Here is a 15,455-nt window from a genome sequence, read left to right as displayed (position 1 = left end):
AGATAAAGTGCTTTTTACATTCTCTAGTTCTCATAGACAGCTACCTGTTCTAGCATATTTAGACCTTTGCCTGTGGGAATAGAGGCCATAAGCGCAACAGTTCTTGGGGGAACCAGCCACCCAGCCAGGTTAACCACACCCACGTGGGAGCAGCCTGGGTCATGAACACCAAGCTCTGCCTCTTCTCTTTCTCTCTTTCTTTGTGCGAGGCTGTGCTCCTGGTCAAGAACAGAAATAGCCAACTCTTTCTTGTTAAAATCCAAATGCTTTTTTTAGAATATGTGATTTTGCTTCTTTAAAAAACAACAACAACAACAAAAAAAAAAACAAAAAATACCCAGACTGAAACCTAGTCCTTTATCTCTATTGTGTCCATTTTCCCAAGAGATGTCACTGTTGGAGAAAATAACTTAAATATTCTTGGAGTGGAGGTAGTCTCTCTCTTCCTAGTGGGATGTCTTCTTGGCTCCCTTCCCAAACTTGGCATCAAGACCAAGACCTATGGAAAGAGAGAACATGGGGAGAAATGAAGTCTACAAATTATCTGGGGATGGGAAGTGGGGTGTGCCTTGGTCTCCAAAATTGGTGCTTTAAATAAAACTATAATTTTCAAACATTAGTTTTATAAAACCTCCTCAGAGAAAAGAGACTAGTATCAAATGAAAAAAATCACCAAGATACTGATAAATTACATGTGTATATAAAATACAGCAGGGATTTTCTGGGCAGTCCAGTGGTTAAGACTCCTTGGTTCCACTACAGGGAGCACTGGTTCGATCCCTGGTTGGGGAACTAAGATCCTGTGTGCTCCATGGTACAGCCAAAAAAAATAAATAAATAACAGCAAGACTGAATGAAGTTTAAGAGTCAAACTTCTAGTTTGACTCAGCTCATCCACAGCAGTGCCAATTAGTAGGGAATAAGTGTAATAATTTTACCCTGCTCAGTGTCTGGGGAAAAAAGAATCATTGGAAAGAAATCATTTAAATGAAATGTTCCTTAGGAAGGCTGGATTACAGGTAATGCTTCCTCTTCTTTTTTAAAAAAGTCTGCTCTAAAATAACACATTTCAAAAATATACAAGTAAGTATTAAGGGAAAAAAAGTAAAGTCCCTTCGTATGGCCCAGAGCTGCATGCTCTGGATGTAACTTACCCAAGAACACCAGCACGGTGCCCACCCACTGCATGGGGCTGATGGGGTTGGCGAAGAGGATCACAGAGGCCAAAATGGTGAAGAACTTTCGAGTTGTGGTGATGATGGAGCAGGTCAGGGGACCAAAATACACAACTGTCATGAAGATGAAGCTCTAGAGAAAGACACAAAGACAATTAGGCTGGTTCCTGGGTATCTACCAAGGAAAGTCTGTAACAGGACATCACAGCTGATCTTGCCACCCTCTTCTCCCAGCCAGGCCAGTTTCTCTTGGAGAAGCCAAGCCATCACCGATCAAGGCACTCACCTGGCCCAGGGCACTAGTCAGGCCAAAGAGGAGGATGTTATAGATGATGGTAGGGTACCTTTCGGCAAAGCTCAAAAACTCCCAGAGCTCCCCGGTGAACAGGATTCCTAGAAAAACACATCCAAAGATGAATGGTGCCTCCTGCGTGCCCAGACTCATGCATAAACCTGCAGAGGCCTGCAAAAGCACTCTGACGGAGGGTAGGGCAAGGGAAGATGTATGGTGTGAGTTTGTATTGTCCCATCAAGCATCTCCTATTTTTCTGAATAGAGAAACTAACTAAAGACTCTTCTGGGAAATACTTAGAAGTTAATGAGTTACTTCTGTCAAAGTGATGGGAAGAAGCAAACCTCAGATGCTGTGAAGATACTGATCCACACATCCCTAGCTCAAGGCAGCCCCAAGTACTAGCCAATTCCAGCCATCAGCAGCCTCCTCTGTTAACCCTAGCATACTGTATGAAAAATACTCCGTGTGTGTGGCCAGATTTGGGAAAAAAGTTAGAAAGCACTGATTTAAAAGCAAACACATCCATGTTTGAATACATCTTCAGTATTCACCACAGACTGTCTCATCTACCTCAGAGAAGGTTGAGTTCCCAGGGCACCCCTGCATTTTACTACTGTGCGTCTTCCCATGACACCTGACACAGATGTATTCCTGATTGTGCCAGTACAAGCAGCAAGCAGAGCTGACTGGTGCAAGTTTCTCTAAGACGGCTTCTCAAGGGCTTGGACAATATGGCATCTGAGAACAGAGGCTGACCTTTGGCCTAGGCAAAGAGCATAGCTGGCACCAGAGCTAGAGATTAAGTGGATGAAGGCAGTCTGCCCTCTGCTGATACATGGAAAGAAAAGCAGAACCACTCCTTACCAGCTCCCAGCAGCAGTGTCGACCAAAGGTTGATGTTCAGCATCATGTGGTTGGAGCCTGTTTGGTAGTGAGCTCGCATGTGGTCCTGGGAAACACCAGTCAGTCCATCCAGGGTTAGAGACAAGAGCTGGGAAAGAAAGAGTACAGCCTGCAGTCAGGCCACTGGGGCCCTCCCTAACTCAGGAAACAGACCTCTCACTTTTCTGAGATCCCTCAGAAAGCCGCTGCCTTAAGACAGAGTCCTCAAAACAAAACGCTGCCGTTTGCCCACAAGCAGAGGGCAAGAAACCTCGTGAGCTCCCTGCTGCCCCCAGCACCGGAAGGACAGGTGATCTGAGCCACACAGGTGTAATGTGATCAGAGCAGGGCAGGAAGCCTAACACTTCTCAATGCAATGCCATGAAGCTTGGCATGCAGGGGCCTAGAAGAGGCCGTGGTGAGCCACACACATTCTTCCACTAAAGGTGGAGAGAGGAAATCTAACCCCAGCATGTTAGCCTCCTGGCTTGGGAGTCCAGTGCTCCGATTCTGTGGATTCTGTGGTCATATTGCCGGATTAGAATCCAGGGCAACATTGGACAAAATTTGTTCAGTCATGTCAACTCCTTGGGACCCCATGGACTGTAGCCTGCCAGGCTCCTCTGTCCATGGGATTTCCCAGGCAAGAATACTGGAGTGGGTTGCCATTTCCTACTCCAGGGGATCTTTTCAACCCAGGGATTGAACCTGTGTCTGTTACATCTAACCTGCATTGGCAGGCGGGTTTTCTACCCCTAGCGCCACCTGGGAAGCCCATGTTAGTCCACTAATTCTTCCAATTAACAGCCATATGGCCATGGGCAAATGACTTAACTTTTCTTTGCCTCATTTTCTTCATCTGTAAAATGGAGATTAATACTATCTAAGTTATGAAGTTATTGTAAAAATTTAACTAGTTTTCATGTAGAACACTTGGAACAGTACCTAATACCTAGTCAGCAATAGCTACTATAGTATTATTATTTTTTGACAGGAAAGTAGGATTTATTGGTGGGCAGGAGGAAGGAGGGGACAGCACCCTCATGAGTGCAGGGCCCGCCATGTGTCCAGAGGACCACGATTAGGGATGTATTTGACCCTACAGCCATCTGGGATGAGCCGCTTTTCTGCCACCATGGTTTCAAATTCATCTGCGTGAAACTTAGTAAATCCCTACTTCTTGGCGATGTGGATCTTCTGGTGGCCAGGAACTGAACTTGGCCCTGTGGAGGGCCTCAATCATATGCCCCTTGTTCTGCAGCTTGGTGTGAATAGACCTTATAACTTGGCCAAAGTGGGCTCTGGCCACTGCGCCCTAGGCTTTCCAAAGGCACCACGCATACCTGTCTGGAGCCTAGACTGGGGACAGCATGCCAGTCATGAATGTCCACTGGCCAGAGTTATCTCCAAGGTCCCTTAGGGCAATCTGTACAGGCAACAGGCTACCAAGGAGGCTGCTGTTTGCAACCACTGCACAGTGGGCCCCATGGGGAAAAGAACATGGTTGGCTTAACTGGCTATACAGTATTATTTTAAACTCTGGCTTCCAGGTTTCTTGGAAACCCACAGTGAGAAACATACTACTCCTTTCCTCTTTACTCTCAGGTCTCAGGGACCTCACAGCAGCATTTAGACACGGGCCTCAGAGTTATCTCTTCTCCAGAAGGAGAGCTGAACTGTTTTGAAATATTCTAGGCTCCCCACTACAGCCTCAGCAGAGCCAAGGACCCTGCAGCAAGAGACAAAGACCAGAAATGGGGAGTAAGAAACATCACTTATCTCTCTCAAAACTTAACTGGCCTTCTGTATGTGCCGGGGGTGGATATTCCTATGAAGATTACTGGAAAAGGCTTCCTTTCCCAACAGGATTACATACCAGGAGCAGCTCTCCATAGCCAATTGTGTGTTCTTCTATCCCGACTACTTTTTTGGGTTTGTACATGAAAAGGGCCACTCCAGCCACAATTAGCAACACACACAGGTACTTGGCCATTGGGTACTTCTTCTTCAAGAGGGTCACTCCAAGGAGCATGACTACAGGGAAGAAACAGGGTGGAAAATTCAGGCACCCATAGGCACTGTTGAGACCAATAATCTCCTAGGAGCCAAAGACTCGTGGGGAAAAAAGAATGTCTGAGAAGGAGAGCTGACAGAGGACAAAAAGAGGAGACAGCAAGACTAGCACCTACGTAGAGATGACGGTGCAACAAGACTGAATGAAGAATATAAAGCCGAGAAACGTAGAGAACAAAGGCTCCAAGAAGGAACCTGGCAAAGGTGGGGCAGTAGGGAAGAGTGAGAAATTGAGAATAAGGAAACTGATGATCAAATGGGATTTAGGGTAGCTAATGACAATGTAGGCCACCAAAATGACTTGACCATGTGAAGCAGATGAGGTCAGCTTCTAGCTCACAGTGAGGATTACCAGCTAATGAACACCCAACACAACAGGAAGTGATACAGATGACAGGATGGGCAGGAGGAAGGGATGCAGGGAAGTCCCTATAGAGAGCAATGGTGAGATGACAAAGCTCAGAGGAATACAGCCCTAGCAGAGGGGGCTCAAGCTCACTCCAGGAAGACTGAGGATGGATGACGGCGACCATCTTCTTCTGCTTACCTGGGATGGGCTTGCAGGATTTACCAAGGACCTGAAATTAAATTGAGCAAAAATAATTTCTGAGCTTCTTTGACATGCCAGGTACTAAACTAGGTGCTACATAAGATGAGTAAATTAGCATGGGGCCTGCACCAGAGGCTGTAGCCTCAGAAATGGGCTCTATCACCGCCCACCCACCATCACTAAATGTCAGATCTGTGGCTCTTCACACTCTTAATTTCCCAGACACATTCTCCTTTTATTTAAGTCACAGACCTGAGGGAAGAATCTTTCATCCTTTTGAACTTCTGAGCCAACCCTCACCCCACCCTGAGGTTTCACCTGAGTTGGGTAGTTGACAAACTGTAGTGCTGAGTTGCTGGAGACCATAGCACCCAGATAGGAGACAGAACATGCAGCATAGAGCCAGCTCCGAGTACGATCCACTCTGGCAGTGTCGAAAAACTGGATCACTGGGAGAAGACAAAAGAAAAAACATAGAAAGTTGGTGGGGCTAGGATGGACCACTGAGCAAAAGTCAAAGGCACATGAAAGGAATTTATCTGTCAAATAAGATGAGAAGTACTTAGACAGAACTATTTCCGTCCTCTTAGACTGGGAAATCTCTGAAGATTCTCCAATTCTCCAACCCCATCTAAACCTAACACAAGACCTCATGCAGGGCAGTGGTGGGGGGTGGGGGGGTGGATGTTCATTCAGATCAAGGGACCAGTCAGCCCTGCTGCTAGCCCCTGGGGAACAAAGAGAGCTGACACAAAAAGGAAAACCAAAAAGACAAAGAAAAAAGTTTTACATATTCTCATGGGGATCCGGAATACAGATCCATTCTCTGCACATTTCTGACTGAGAAATTGATTTAGTTTAAGGAAACAGAATTCCACCTTTTTCCAAAGCCACTAATTTTATAAGTTTAATAGAGAGGTTGTTAGCACTAAAGGGGCTGAGGGTCTTGAAAGTTAGACCTAATGCCTAGGATACATAGGGAAGGGGACACAAAACAGATTATTATCTAAGTACTCACAGATCTTGGCAAACACAGCATTGACCACACATTGGATGAAGACCAAAGTTAAGGCAAAAGTGAAGGTCTCCTGCTTGGCTCCCTCCCCATACTTTCCTCTTGTTCTAAGAATAAAATGCATGGGAAAGAGACCAATTAATATACTTCCCTCAGGGTCCTCTAGCAATCCAGAGCCACTGAACGCTTTGAAATTGTTTTGCTTCTCTAGACTTAAGGGAAAGTTTGGTAAGGATCACCGGGCACATTTACAACAGGAGCCAATTTTACTGGAGCTAGAAACTAGATACTCCAGGCTGCTAATCAGAGAGCCGAATGAAACAAACTCTCTGTGTGTACACACATATCCGTACAGGATGGTGCTGAAGGAAACGTGAAAAATTGTGTGTGTGTGTGTGTACACATATCCATACAGGATGGAGCTGAATGAAACGTGAAATATTGGTGAAACGACGTACACCGGGGCAGGGCCGGGGGCGAAGTAATCAGCAACCTGCAAGAATATAGGCGTTCGAAGGACAGCCCAGCACAGGTCATGGAAACCTAAGTCTGTAAAACCCATTCCTTTAGAACCAACAGGAAAAACATCAATTAAGGGAAGAAAAATAACCACCTCCCAAGAATCTAGGAACCAACTTTCGCGTTTTGTATAACCCTTGGGAGGTTTAGCAGCAAAGGGGTCAGGATGCTGGGAGAGCAGAAGGGGCCAAAGGGAACACTGGGGCTAGACGCGAGAGGACCGCGAACCTGAACCTGACCGCAGGCTGGGGAGACACGGCAGGACTGAGCGGGCGGGGCGCGGGTGGTGTGCGGTGGCGGGGGTCAGCGTTCCCACCCCGGGGATCCGCTCACATCTTTTCCTGCAGGATCCCATAGTAGAAATAGCAGACAAAGACACCGAGGAAGCAGAGCGGCAGACGCAGCCGGTCAGGCACCAGGGAGCTGCTAGCGGCCATGAGACGCCCGGAGGACCCAACCGGAGACCCGCTCACAGCCGGCAGCGGCGGCGGTGACAAGTCCAGTCGGACATCGCCGACCGGCGACAGGGGCCTCATAGGAGCTGCATGAGACCGCCGCTGAGGAGGGCCCCAGCAGCCACCGCTGGAACTGCCAGCTCAGGAGCACCGAGGGGAAAACTCCTCAAAACCCAGAACCCGCTTCCAAGGAAAGGAGACCCACCCTGGAGCCTTGGCCTCGTCCCTGATGGCCAGGGGAGCCAGCTGAATCGAGGGCAACCCCTCGCCCTCGAGACTTTCCAATCAGGCAACTCCGAGGACAACTGCGACCCGGAGCGCGACGGGATGGCCTAGGCGATACGCGGACGTGGAATGATGACGTATAAGGATGTGGAGGTAACCAATTGGCTACGCTGTGCAAAGACAGACAGGTGGGTGGGAAGGAGGAGTACGCCGGCCGAGCAAATCGAATAGCCTTTTTCCCGGTCGGCTGTCAGGCTTCTGCTGGGTCCTAACTCCCGGAAACTGTCAATGTAACCTTAGCGCCCCCTAGCGGGGGCCCCAGTGTCCCCGACTCTACCCTCTTTACCAGAAGGCCTGTCTTTGGGGAGCCATCCTCCTCCTAGAGCACATCACAAGGCTCCCAAGGGCGGCAGGGCTCTTGTCTCAGCTCTGTCACTTGAAGGCAGGGTAACCTGTGCGTGTCACCTAAATGCCGAGCTACAGTTTTCCTAATCTATATATATAGTCCATAGGAATTAGTAATAGCCACTTTGTCACCTCTTGACTGTTGAGGATCAAATGAGCTGAGCTTGGTGAAAGTGTTTTATAAACTGTAAAAGTGTGCTGTGCAAGTTTAAGGTATTTATTAGTCATGACTTGTTCTCAACTCTGATCTTATTCCTCACATGTGGAGATGGAAATGGAAGCTTGCTTAAGTGGATTTTCTTCAGGGTCTTACAACTCACCAAGGGAGCAAACCCTCCTGCATTAATAAACTCTTTATTGGGCCCCCACTTAATGACACCAGGAGCTAAGGGTGGACTAACCCCAGGGCTTGGCACTACCAGCCTCAAGCCCCACAGTAGTCATTGGACTCTGGGCTGCTCTCTGGGTAGAAGCTCCTTCTCCCTTTCCAGCAGCCTACTCCTCTGGCACAGCCTCAGGCAAAGGAAGGAAACTCGGGGCAGCACCACACCCATCCCTCTGGGCCTGACTCACTAAGACTTTGGGGGTAGGCCAAACATCTTTCAGGGGAGGGGCAAGAAGTAGAAGTAGGGTCTGTCCCCAACTCTGTCTTCTTTATATTAATTGGGGAGGGGGACCCCCACACTTTTGCTCTTTTGCCCAGTGGCTTCCTCTACTGAATTAGCTGATGATCCCAGGGCACCGAACTAGGGTTCCAGTCCCAGCTCTGCCTTTTTCCTATCTGGGACTTCAAACAATTCATTTGACCTCTGAGTCGTTTCCTCAGTTGAAATTAATGGAAATATAACGACTGGGAGAGTACTGTGGTTAGAAGAATGGGCGCTGGAATCAAATGATCTGGTTCCCAATCCTAGCTCCCATTTGTCCTTCCCTCATTAGTACAGTGGGATTTTCCACAGCAGATGGTTTATGATATTTCAGTGACCTTTTAGGTAAAGCATTTTATAGTGTATCTGTTGCCTACCTAGCTAATTCATGGTAGCTGGGATAGCCTGGTTTGTTTTGAGATTTTATGAGATAGATGCAATTGTAGTTATTATGACTGCCCTTAAGGTAGTCAACTTTTTACCCATACAATGGGGATAATGTCTTTTGTGAAAATGCTTTGTAAATTGCAAATCACTAACAGAATTGTGGGTTGGTTATTCTCATTTCCCCCACAAAGCTCTTACAGGTGGGGCACTATAAAGCTGATAGGCTGCAAAAGGACCAGAACAGTTTCTTCTGCTATCTGTGTTGTGGGTGCTCACTCATGTGAAAAGAACACTCATGTGAAAAGAAGGAGCTAAAGCTTCCCTAAAACTGTGCCCAGAGATTCAATCTGAATGCCATTCCCTTGTCTTGTAAATTGCCAACCCGTTTCCCCTTGGTCGCCCTCATTTCCCAGGTAAAATCCACTCTCTATTAGGGTGTTTTCCCAGACTCACCCAAGAAAGGATGACTTCCCGCACTAACTCCTTCACCCCTCATCCACTGCACTCTTCATTCAGGACATCCCTTCTCTGGCTGCACTGTTTATATGTCCATGGCAAGTCTGCTGTCCTGAGGACACAGACTTTGGACCCATCCACCCAACATCTTGTGTTAAGTAAAGACTCCTCTTGAAGACAAGGATGAAGTGATTAATGATACCCTCAATCTCCATCCTGCTCCCTCACCCCCAAAATATTTAACAGAAAGTCAAGCTGCTGGGAATACTTATTTATTTGGTCTATTAACACCAAGATCTGCAAAAAAAAAACAAAAACAAAAAAAAACCTTCTAAACACAGGATAATAAAACTTGAACATTAACATTCTTCTTCAATTTTGTGTAAGCTCTGCAGTACGGAAAATATACAAACTTCAAACAGCTGCAAAAATAGTGTCTTTGGGAGAAAATAGAGTTTCTACATCGATACAAGAAAAATAGGCATTTTCCTAATCCAACCCAGTCCTGGGGAAGGTGGAGGGTGGAGAGTCGCCACTTGCCACCCAGAGGAATGCCAGCTCTCCCTCTCCCCCATGACCCACCTGGGGCTGGGCAGGCTGGGCTGCTACTTAAGACAATCTTAGGGTGAAAGCGAGATGAAAACGCCACTTGGGAAAACGCCTGGTTCCCCCTCTGCCAGCAGCTGGATTGGTCAAGTGTCATGCCCCTTTCAGGCTGCTTTGGTCAGCTCCTCTAGTGAGAAGGTGGCATGCGGATGGGACTGAGAGGATGGGGGTATCTGTTTGGGTCTCCTTGTCTATGTCTGAAGGAGAGGGAGGGAAATCTGTGGTGTCTCCTCTCCTTCAACCATGGCCAGCTCACTCCATGATAAAGACAGGGGTCCCGTACACAGCCCTTTGGACTCATACCCAGGAGTGGGAGACCCAAGACCTTCTGGGTGAGTTTTCCACCAAGTGAGAGAGGTGGCAAGAACACAGGTGTGACTTGTGAGCTGCCCAGCTATTAGTGGACAAAGCAGGTCCCCTCACATTTGAAGGGGCCAGTGTTCATCAGAAAGAGGACCCAGGGCTTTGACACGATAAATGAAAGTGCTCAAAGGCCGAGAGGGAAGGGCTCCTTCATCCCCCACCTCAGGGGAGCTAGGGAGGGTCCTGCCACCAAGGCACTGGTCTCCATGGTAAAGTGGAGGTAAAGCTCCCTCAGACCACCAGGGAGCTCTGGAAAAGCACAGGCTCTTCTGATGGTGGGGTGCGCTGCCACGGCTCAAAGGGCAGTGAGGAGGCCTTGGAGGCCTCTGGATCCTTCCGAGGCGGTGGCCTGGAGCTGGCAGGGGGAAGGGGGGATCCCGGGCTTGAGGGGCAGTTACGGAAGATGAAGCCCATGCTGGGGAAGAGGGGCTTCATCAAGCTGACGGGGCAGAAGGCCGAGCCGGTTGGGTTGAAATGGACTTTGTTCTTGTCAGGACAGGAAGTCAGGAAGGCCAGGTCAGGACCTGGGGACCTGGAGGATGGAGACAGAAACACAAACACAAATAGCCAGTGAGAAGGGATGAGAGGCGTCACAGTGTCGGGGAGCTGGGTCTCTGTTCCAACTGGTTGGTAGCTTGACCAAAAACACGACAGGCTACTGAGCAACAACCAGTATGTAGACCCCTCAGCTCTCCATGTTTTAGAAACAGGGCTAAACAACCGGAAATCTACTTTAGCTAAAAACAGAAGGGATTAAAGCTAGACAGGAAGGAGAACTTCCTGACTGTGATTCTAGAAGAAGAGACTGAGAGACCGTTTCATTTGAGAGATTTTCATCAGTGAACAGTGTTTTGGGGGCAGACCTCTTGCCTGAAAGCAGAGATCCTAGCAAAGTGAGTTTCTTAGACTTGTTATAGCCTAAAGCTGAGATTCTCAGCCTCCCCATTATTGGCATTTGGAGCTGGAGACCTCTTGCCTGCAGGGAACTATCCTGTGCGGCGTGGGACGTTTGGCAGCATCCCTGGCCTCCACCCACTGCATGCCAGCAGCGCGACTGCCGCATGTGTAACAACCGAAACCGCCTCTCGACGCTGCCAAACGTCCCTCAGAGGAAAACGACCCCTCGCTGAACTCTCCTGGCCTCGAGAATCTAATTCTTGAGCAGGTTGAAAAGATTTTAAAGGTATGATTTTCAAACACCCTTGCTGAAAGGAAAGGACAGCAGCTAGACCTTACCAGGAGGTCTAGGTTCTAACTTACCATGTGCTCTTGGCCTAACCTGCCTCACCTAACGTGGAAAGGATTCCCTACTCTGCCGATCACGTAGGGGAAACGGAAGGATTAAAACAGGTCAGGTCAGAGAGTTCTAGAGTAAGGAATCCATACGATTAAAGAAAGGTTCTTTCCCCCGAAAGAATGTCTGGCCATGCTTCAGGTGAAGAGCCCCAAGAAGCTGCTGGTTGTGAGGATTCCGGGCAAGAACACAAACACGGAGAAGACAGTTGAGCCCTGTGCCAGAGCTTCGCATCGCCTAACTTTTTCTTGAAGTATAACATTTACAGACAGAAAAACGCACTCAGTGCACAGCCTGATAAACTGATTACCATTTTAATTACAGTACCATTTAATTTAAATTCTAATCATTCCAAACCCAGGAAGAAGAGCAAGGCATGTGGAGGAGGGCAGATGTTGGCCCAGCGTGGGAGGTGGGAGGAAAGGTGGAAGGAAGTGAGGGCCCATGTGCAGGGTGTGTTTGGAAGCCTGGGGTCCCAGAGAACTCCGCAGTGGCAAGGTGTCCCCTGACTGAGAAGGACTTACAAGAATCCCACTTTAGGAAGAGGTAGGGGATGGGCAGGAGAGGGCATGCCCTCGACGTAAGCAAGCACACAGGAGGGTGACCGAGGGAAGACCAAGTAACGCTCAAAGGGCATGACAACCAGCATGACCCTGAACACCTTCATTCCCTCCCCGGGAAATCCAGGCCATCTTACCAGCTAGGCAGCCAGGAAGAGGAAAATATGAAAGAAGAAGGAATAAACAGAAGAACGTCCCAGCAGGAAAGTTCATATAATGAAGAGACACCAATGAGTTGAGAATTTCTGTCGCAGGCTATCTTAGAAAGTAACTGATGGCTCACCACCTCGCTTAAAAGAGTTAAGACAGAGGCAGGAAGCTGGATGAGATGGCTTTAACCTTCTTCTGGCCTTAAGAGCCTACAAAAGAATAAAGTCAAGCAGCAGCCTAATTGTCACAAGCAATTCCAGGCTATAACTACTCAACTATACCATGCACTGGGGAAGGAGACAGGGTCCAGAGTCTGCTTCAGCTACAAGATCTGGCCTTTTCCCTCTCACCTACCCCAGAGGACCGAGGATTCTAGGAGAAATGGCAACAGTGATGATGGGAGCAAAGCCCTAGTGCCCACAGTTTCCCCCATAACTCCCTCTGGGTTATGTATGTACCTCCGGCTACTACCAAGGGTCATCCTGTCCCTTATCTGGGATACAGATAGAGCCATCAAGCCCCCAAGCCCTGTCCTAGCTAAATCTCCACTCATACACCATAACTCAACTTCCTGACTGCATTTGAAACCATAGCTTCCACTGTGAAATGGCCCCAAGGAACATTACAGTGATAGAGGGAATGTGATATGCTCTCTCCCCAGCTCTTGCTAAGCAGGGCCATGGCATTTGGAAAGCTTTGGCTCTGGATTCTCTGCTAATGGGAGGGGACTGTAGTAAAGACATCAATTGAAGAATGACTACTGAACTGTCCAGGCTGGTTTGGGGATATTCCATAGTCCTTACTTGCAAGGACTGGAAATTTCTGTCGGGAAGTTCATGACACTTGAACCACTGCGGCTGCAGGGTGAAGATTTGACTCAGAGGTAGTATGAAAGCTGTTTAGGCTCCCCCGGCCGCGCCGGTGGGCGTGAGACACTTCTAAGCTCTGCCTGAAGAGAAGTACTAATAAGTTCTCTCTCTCTCTCATTATGGTCTAACAAATTCTCACACCTTCCTTGGAGATGGAAAAAAAACAGAAGAAACAAAGGGTTTAAGTTTCAGATCTCTTTCCTCTCCAGCTCCTGCTGCGCTTGTGGCTGGCATGTGGGCAGAGAGCAGGTTTCTATGGAGATCATGATAAGCACAGATTTAGGTGCTCAGAGGAGGTAATGTCAACAAGTTTGATCATGGAAAAACTGCAGTACTGATTGTCTATGGCTGACAGTGTCTCCTGACAAGAGGGAGTCCGAGCCTGAAGAGGGGCCTATCTGGTGGAGCACCACAGGGCTCAGCCAACATCTCTGTCCCTCCCTCGCACGCCCAGACCCCCACCCACTGGCTGAGGTACTCACGTGGCCTCTTCAAACACCCGTACTCTCTCACAGCCTTCTGGGGGCTCCCGTTTGAAGACATAGCTGTGATTGGGCCGAGGGGAGGCGGCAAAAGCAAGGACTGGAGATGGGCTGCCATCTTCAAGGAAGGTGGGGTGGCCTGGAGAGGAAGCTGCACACACAGTAAGGCTGAGTCGAGCGGCACCAAAGGAGTCTCAGCTCTCCCAGGCGGGACTGGGAGACATGGCACCATGGGTGGCAGTGGTTATGTTAATCCAGGTTGTTTGTCTATGCTCTACCTTGACACATCTTTGAGGCAGCTTACAAAATTATAGCTTCTGTCATACAGGGTAAAAAAAACACAGTTGAATTGAGGGGAAAGTCTGGTCTAATACCAATTCCATATGCCCCGGAGGTAGACTGCAATCGGAACTTCAAGTCTCAGATTGAAAAGAATCCTAACGTCTGTGTCTCTGCCTTCTTCCAAGACTGCACCACCCTGCCTGCCAACATACCATGGCTTCTTCCTTTCCACGCTCTTGAAAATCTATCCCTTCTTCCAGGAAGAGCTCTTCTACTGACTCAGACAAGCAATCTTTACTCACCCCACTTGTGGGATAAGATTCCTCTCATTTTCCACACAGCAAATGTACTTGGCTGAGGTTTCAAATATTCACTTTATCTGTGTTTATCTCGCATTTATCATTCTACGCTCCGTTCACCTCTGTATTGTCAGATCATGCCTTTGACCGGCCTACCTGACGGGGTTGCTATGAGATCAAGTCAGGTGATGCAGGCAACAATGCCTGCATGTTAGAATGTTAGGAGCATTCATACAGGAAAGAGGGACTCGTGTTTCGTCCTCTCAGTGATCCAGTCAGGGCGGAAGCACAAAGTGGAGATCTGGAGTGAGAAAGCCTGGGGTTTGATCTGGGTCAGACTGTGTGACTCTGGGCAAGAGTCATTCTTTTATTTATAGCACTCACACCTGCCCTGAGATGCGTGCCTGGTTATAGGTACAGTGAACACTTGATGGGCTCATGGGTTCTCCATTACAGCCAGACCTCAGCCAAAAAATGGAGGTGGGAGGGATTGCTTCTGTGGATTACAAGTGAGAATTAAATAAAACTCTAAGTGCAAAAGCTTCATATAAATTATAAATCAGAATCTGTATCAAGGATCAATATAACATACAGAATGAAGATGTTCTAGTTGGTTAGTAAGTAGAAGTACCCAGCCAGAAGCTGATGAGTTGGGAAAGGGCACAGAGGTGACCCCATACTTGTCATGGGCCATGCGGCCTTGGCCTCCCTAGCTTACCTTTGTCGCTGGGGACAGATGCCAGCTCCTCGGCTGCACCCCGGTGCTCCTCACGGCTGGTCTGGCCAGAAGGCTGGGGGGATGCCAGGGGCATGGAGGGAGAGCTGGCAAGGTTTCCAGGCTCCAGGAGGAGGAGGGGGTGATCACAGCTGCCGCTCTGGGAGGGAGCTGGGGCGCGGTGCCCGTCAGGGATTTCAAGGATCTGCCGAGGAAGAATGGGGATGGGGACTCTCAGGCCTGTCCCCTCGGGCCATCAGGGCTGCAGGGACCCTTAGGATCCTCCCCTCGCCACTGTCCTTGTCCTCTCTTCATGACACGTGACACCATTTCTTCACTTCCCTGACTTTCCCAACCACCCTCATCAGAGCGCTTTGTTCTTTTCCCTCAGGGACAGCACGTTACAACCACAAATTTTATGGTTTCATCCATGTGTCGCTGCCACTAGGCTGTATGCCTCATGAGGGCAGGGGCCTCCCGTGTGTCAGGCTCTGGGAACACAAAGGTGAATAACACATGGGGGCATGAAAAGGAGCAAGCCAACAGGACACTGTCAGTCCCCTGCAGTAAAAACGGGCAGCTCAGTATCATGCGTTAAACACACACTCCCTTTGTAACATTCAATGGTACTTGTATCAACAGCTCACCAATTTGTATGCGTGTGTAAAATCCTACATATATGCACATTAAAAATCAACCAGCAAGTAAATCATAAACTGAGGAGTGTGCCCATTAGAATTATATTAATACT

The 15,455-nt window shown here is 48.5% G+C and overlaps 2 protein-coding genes across 2 annotated transcripts in view; both read right to left on the bottom strand.

Moving 5' to 3' along the window:
• Window positions 246-7,068, bottom strand: SLC35B1 (solute carrier family 35 member B1). Its single transcript, XM_005693686.3, has 9 exons — window positions 6,843-7,068; window positions 5,994-6,097; window positions 5,294-5,424; window positions 4,973-5,003; window positions 4,229-4,386; window positions 2,335-2,461; window positions 1,462-1,568; window positions 1,155-1,308; window positions 246-499 (listed from the first exon to the last, which is right to left on the bottom strand). The coding sequence occupies exons 1-9, from the start codon at window positions 7,043-7,045 to the stop codon at window positions 447-449; spliced, it is 1,068 nt and encodes a 355-aa protein (XP_005693743.2). The 5' UTR covers window positions 7,046-7,068; the 3' UTR covers window positions 246-446.
• Window positions 9,335-15,455, bottom strand: part of FAM117A (family with sequence similarity 117 member A) — a 42,453-nt gene continuing 36,332 nt past the window's right edge. Inside the window, exons 6-8 of the mRNA XM_018064905.1 lie at window positions 14,708-14,909; window positions 13,409-13,559; window positions 9,335-10,585 (exon numbers count right to left, since the gene is read on the bottom strand). Of these exons, the coding sequence (XP_017920394.1) occupies window positions 10,285-10,585; window positions 13,409-13,559; window positions 14,708-14,909 (654 nt within the window). The 3' untranslated portion in view covers window positions 9,335-10,284. The remainder of the gene's footprint in view (window positions 10,586-13,408; window positions 13,560-14,707; window positions 14,910-15,455) is intronic.

The sequence above is a fragment of the Capra hircus genome, chromosome 19 (assembly GCF_001704415.2).
Source record: "Capra hircus breed San Clemente chromosome 19, ASM170441v1, whole genome shotgun sequence".
In the NCBI taxonomy this organism is placed as follows: Eukaryota; Metazoa; Chordata; class Mammalia; order Artiodactyla; family Bovidae; genus Capra; species Capra hircus.
This window is presented reverse-complemented; position numbering and strand designations above follow the sequence as displayed.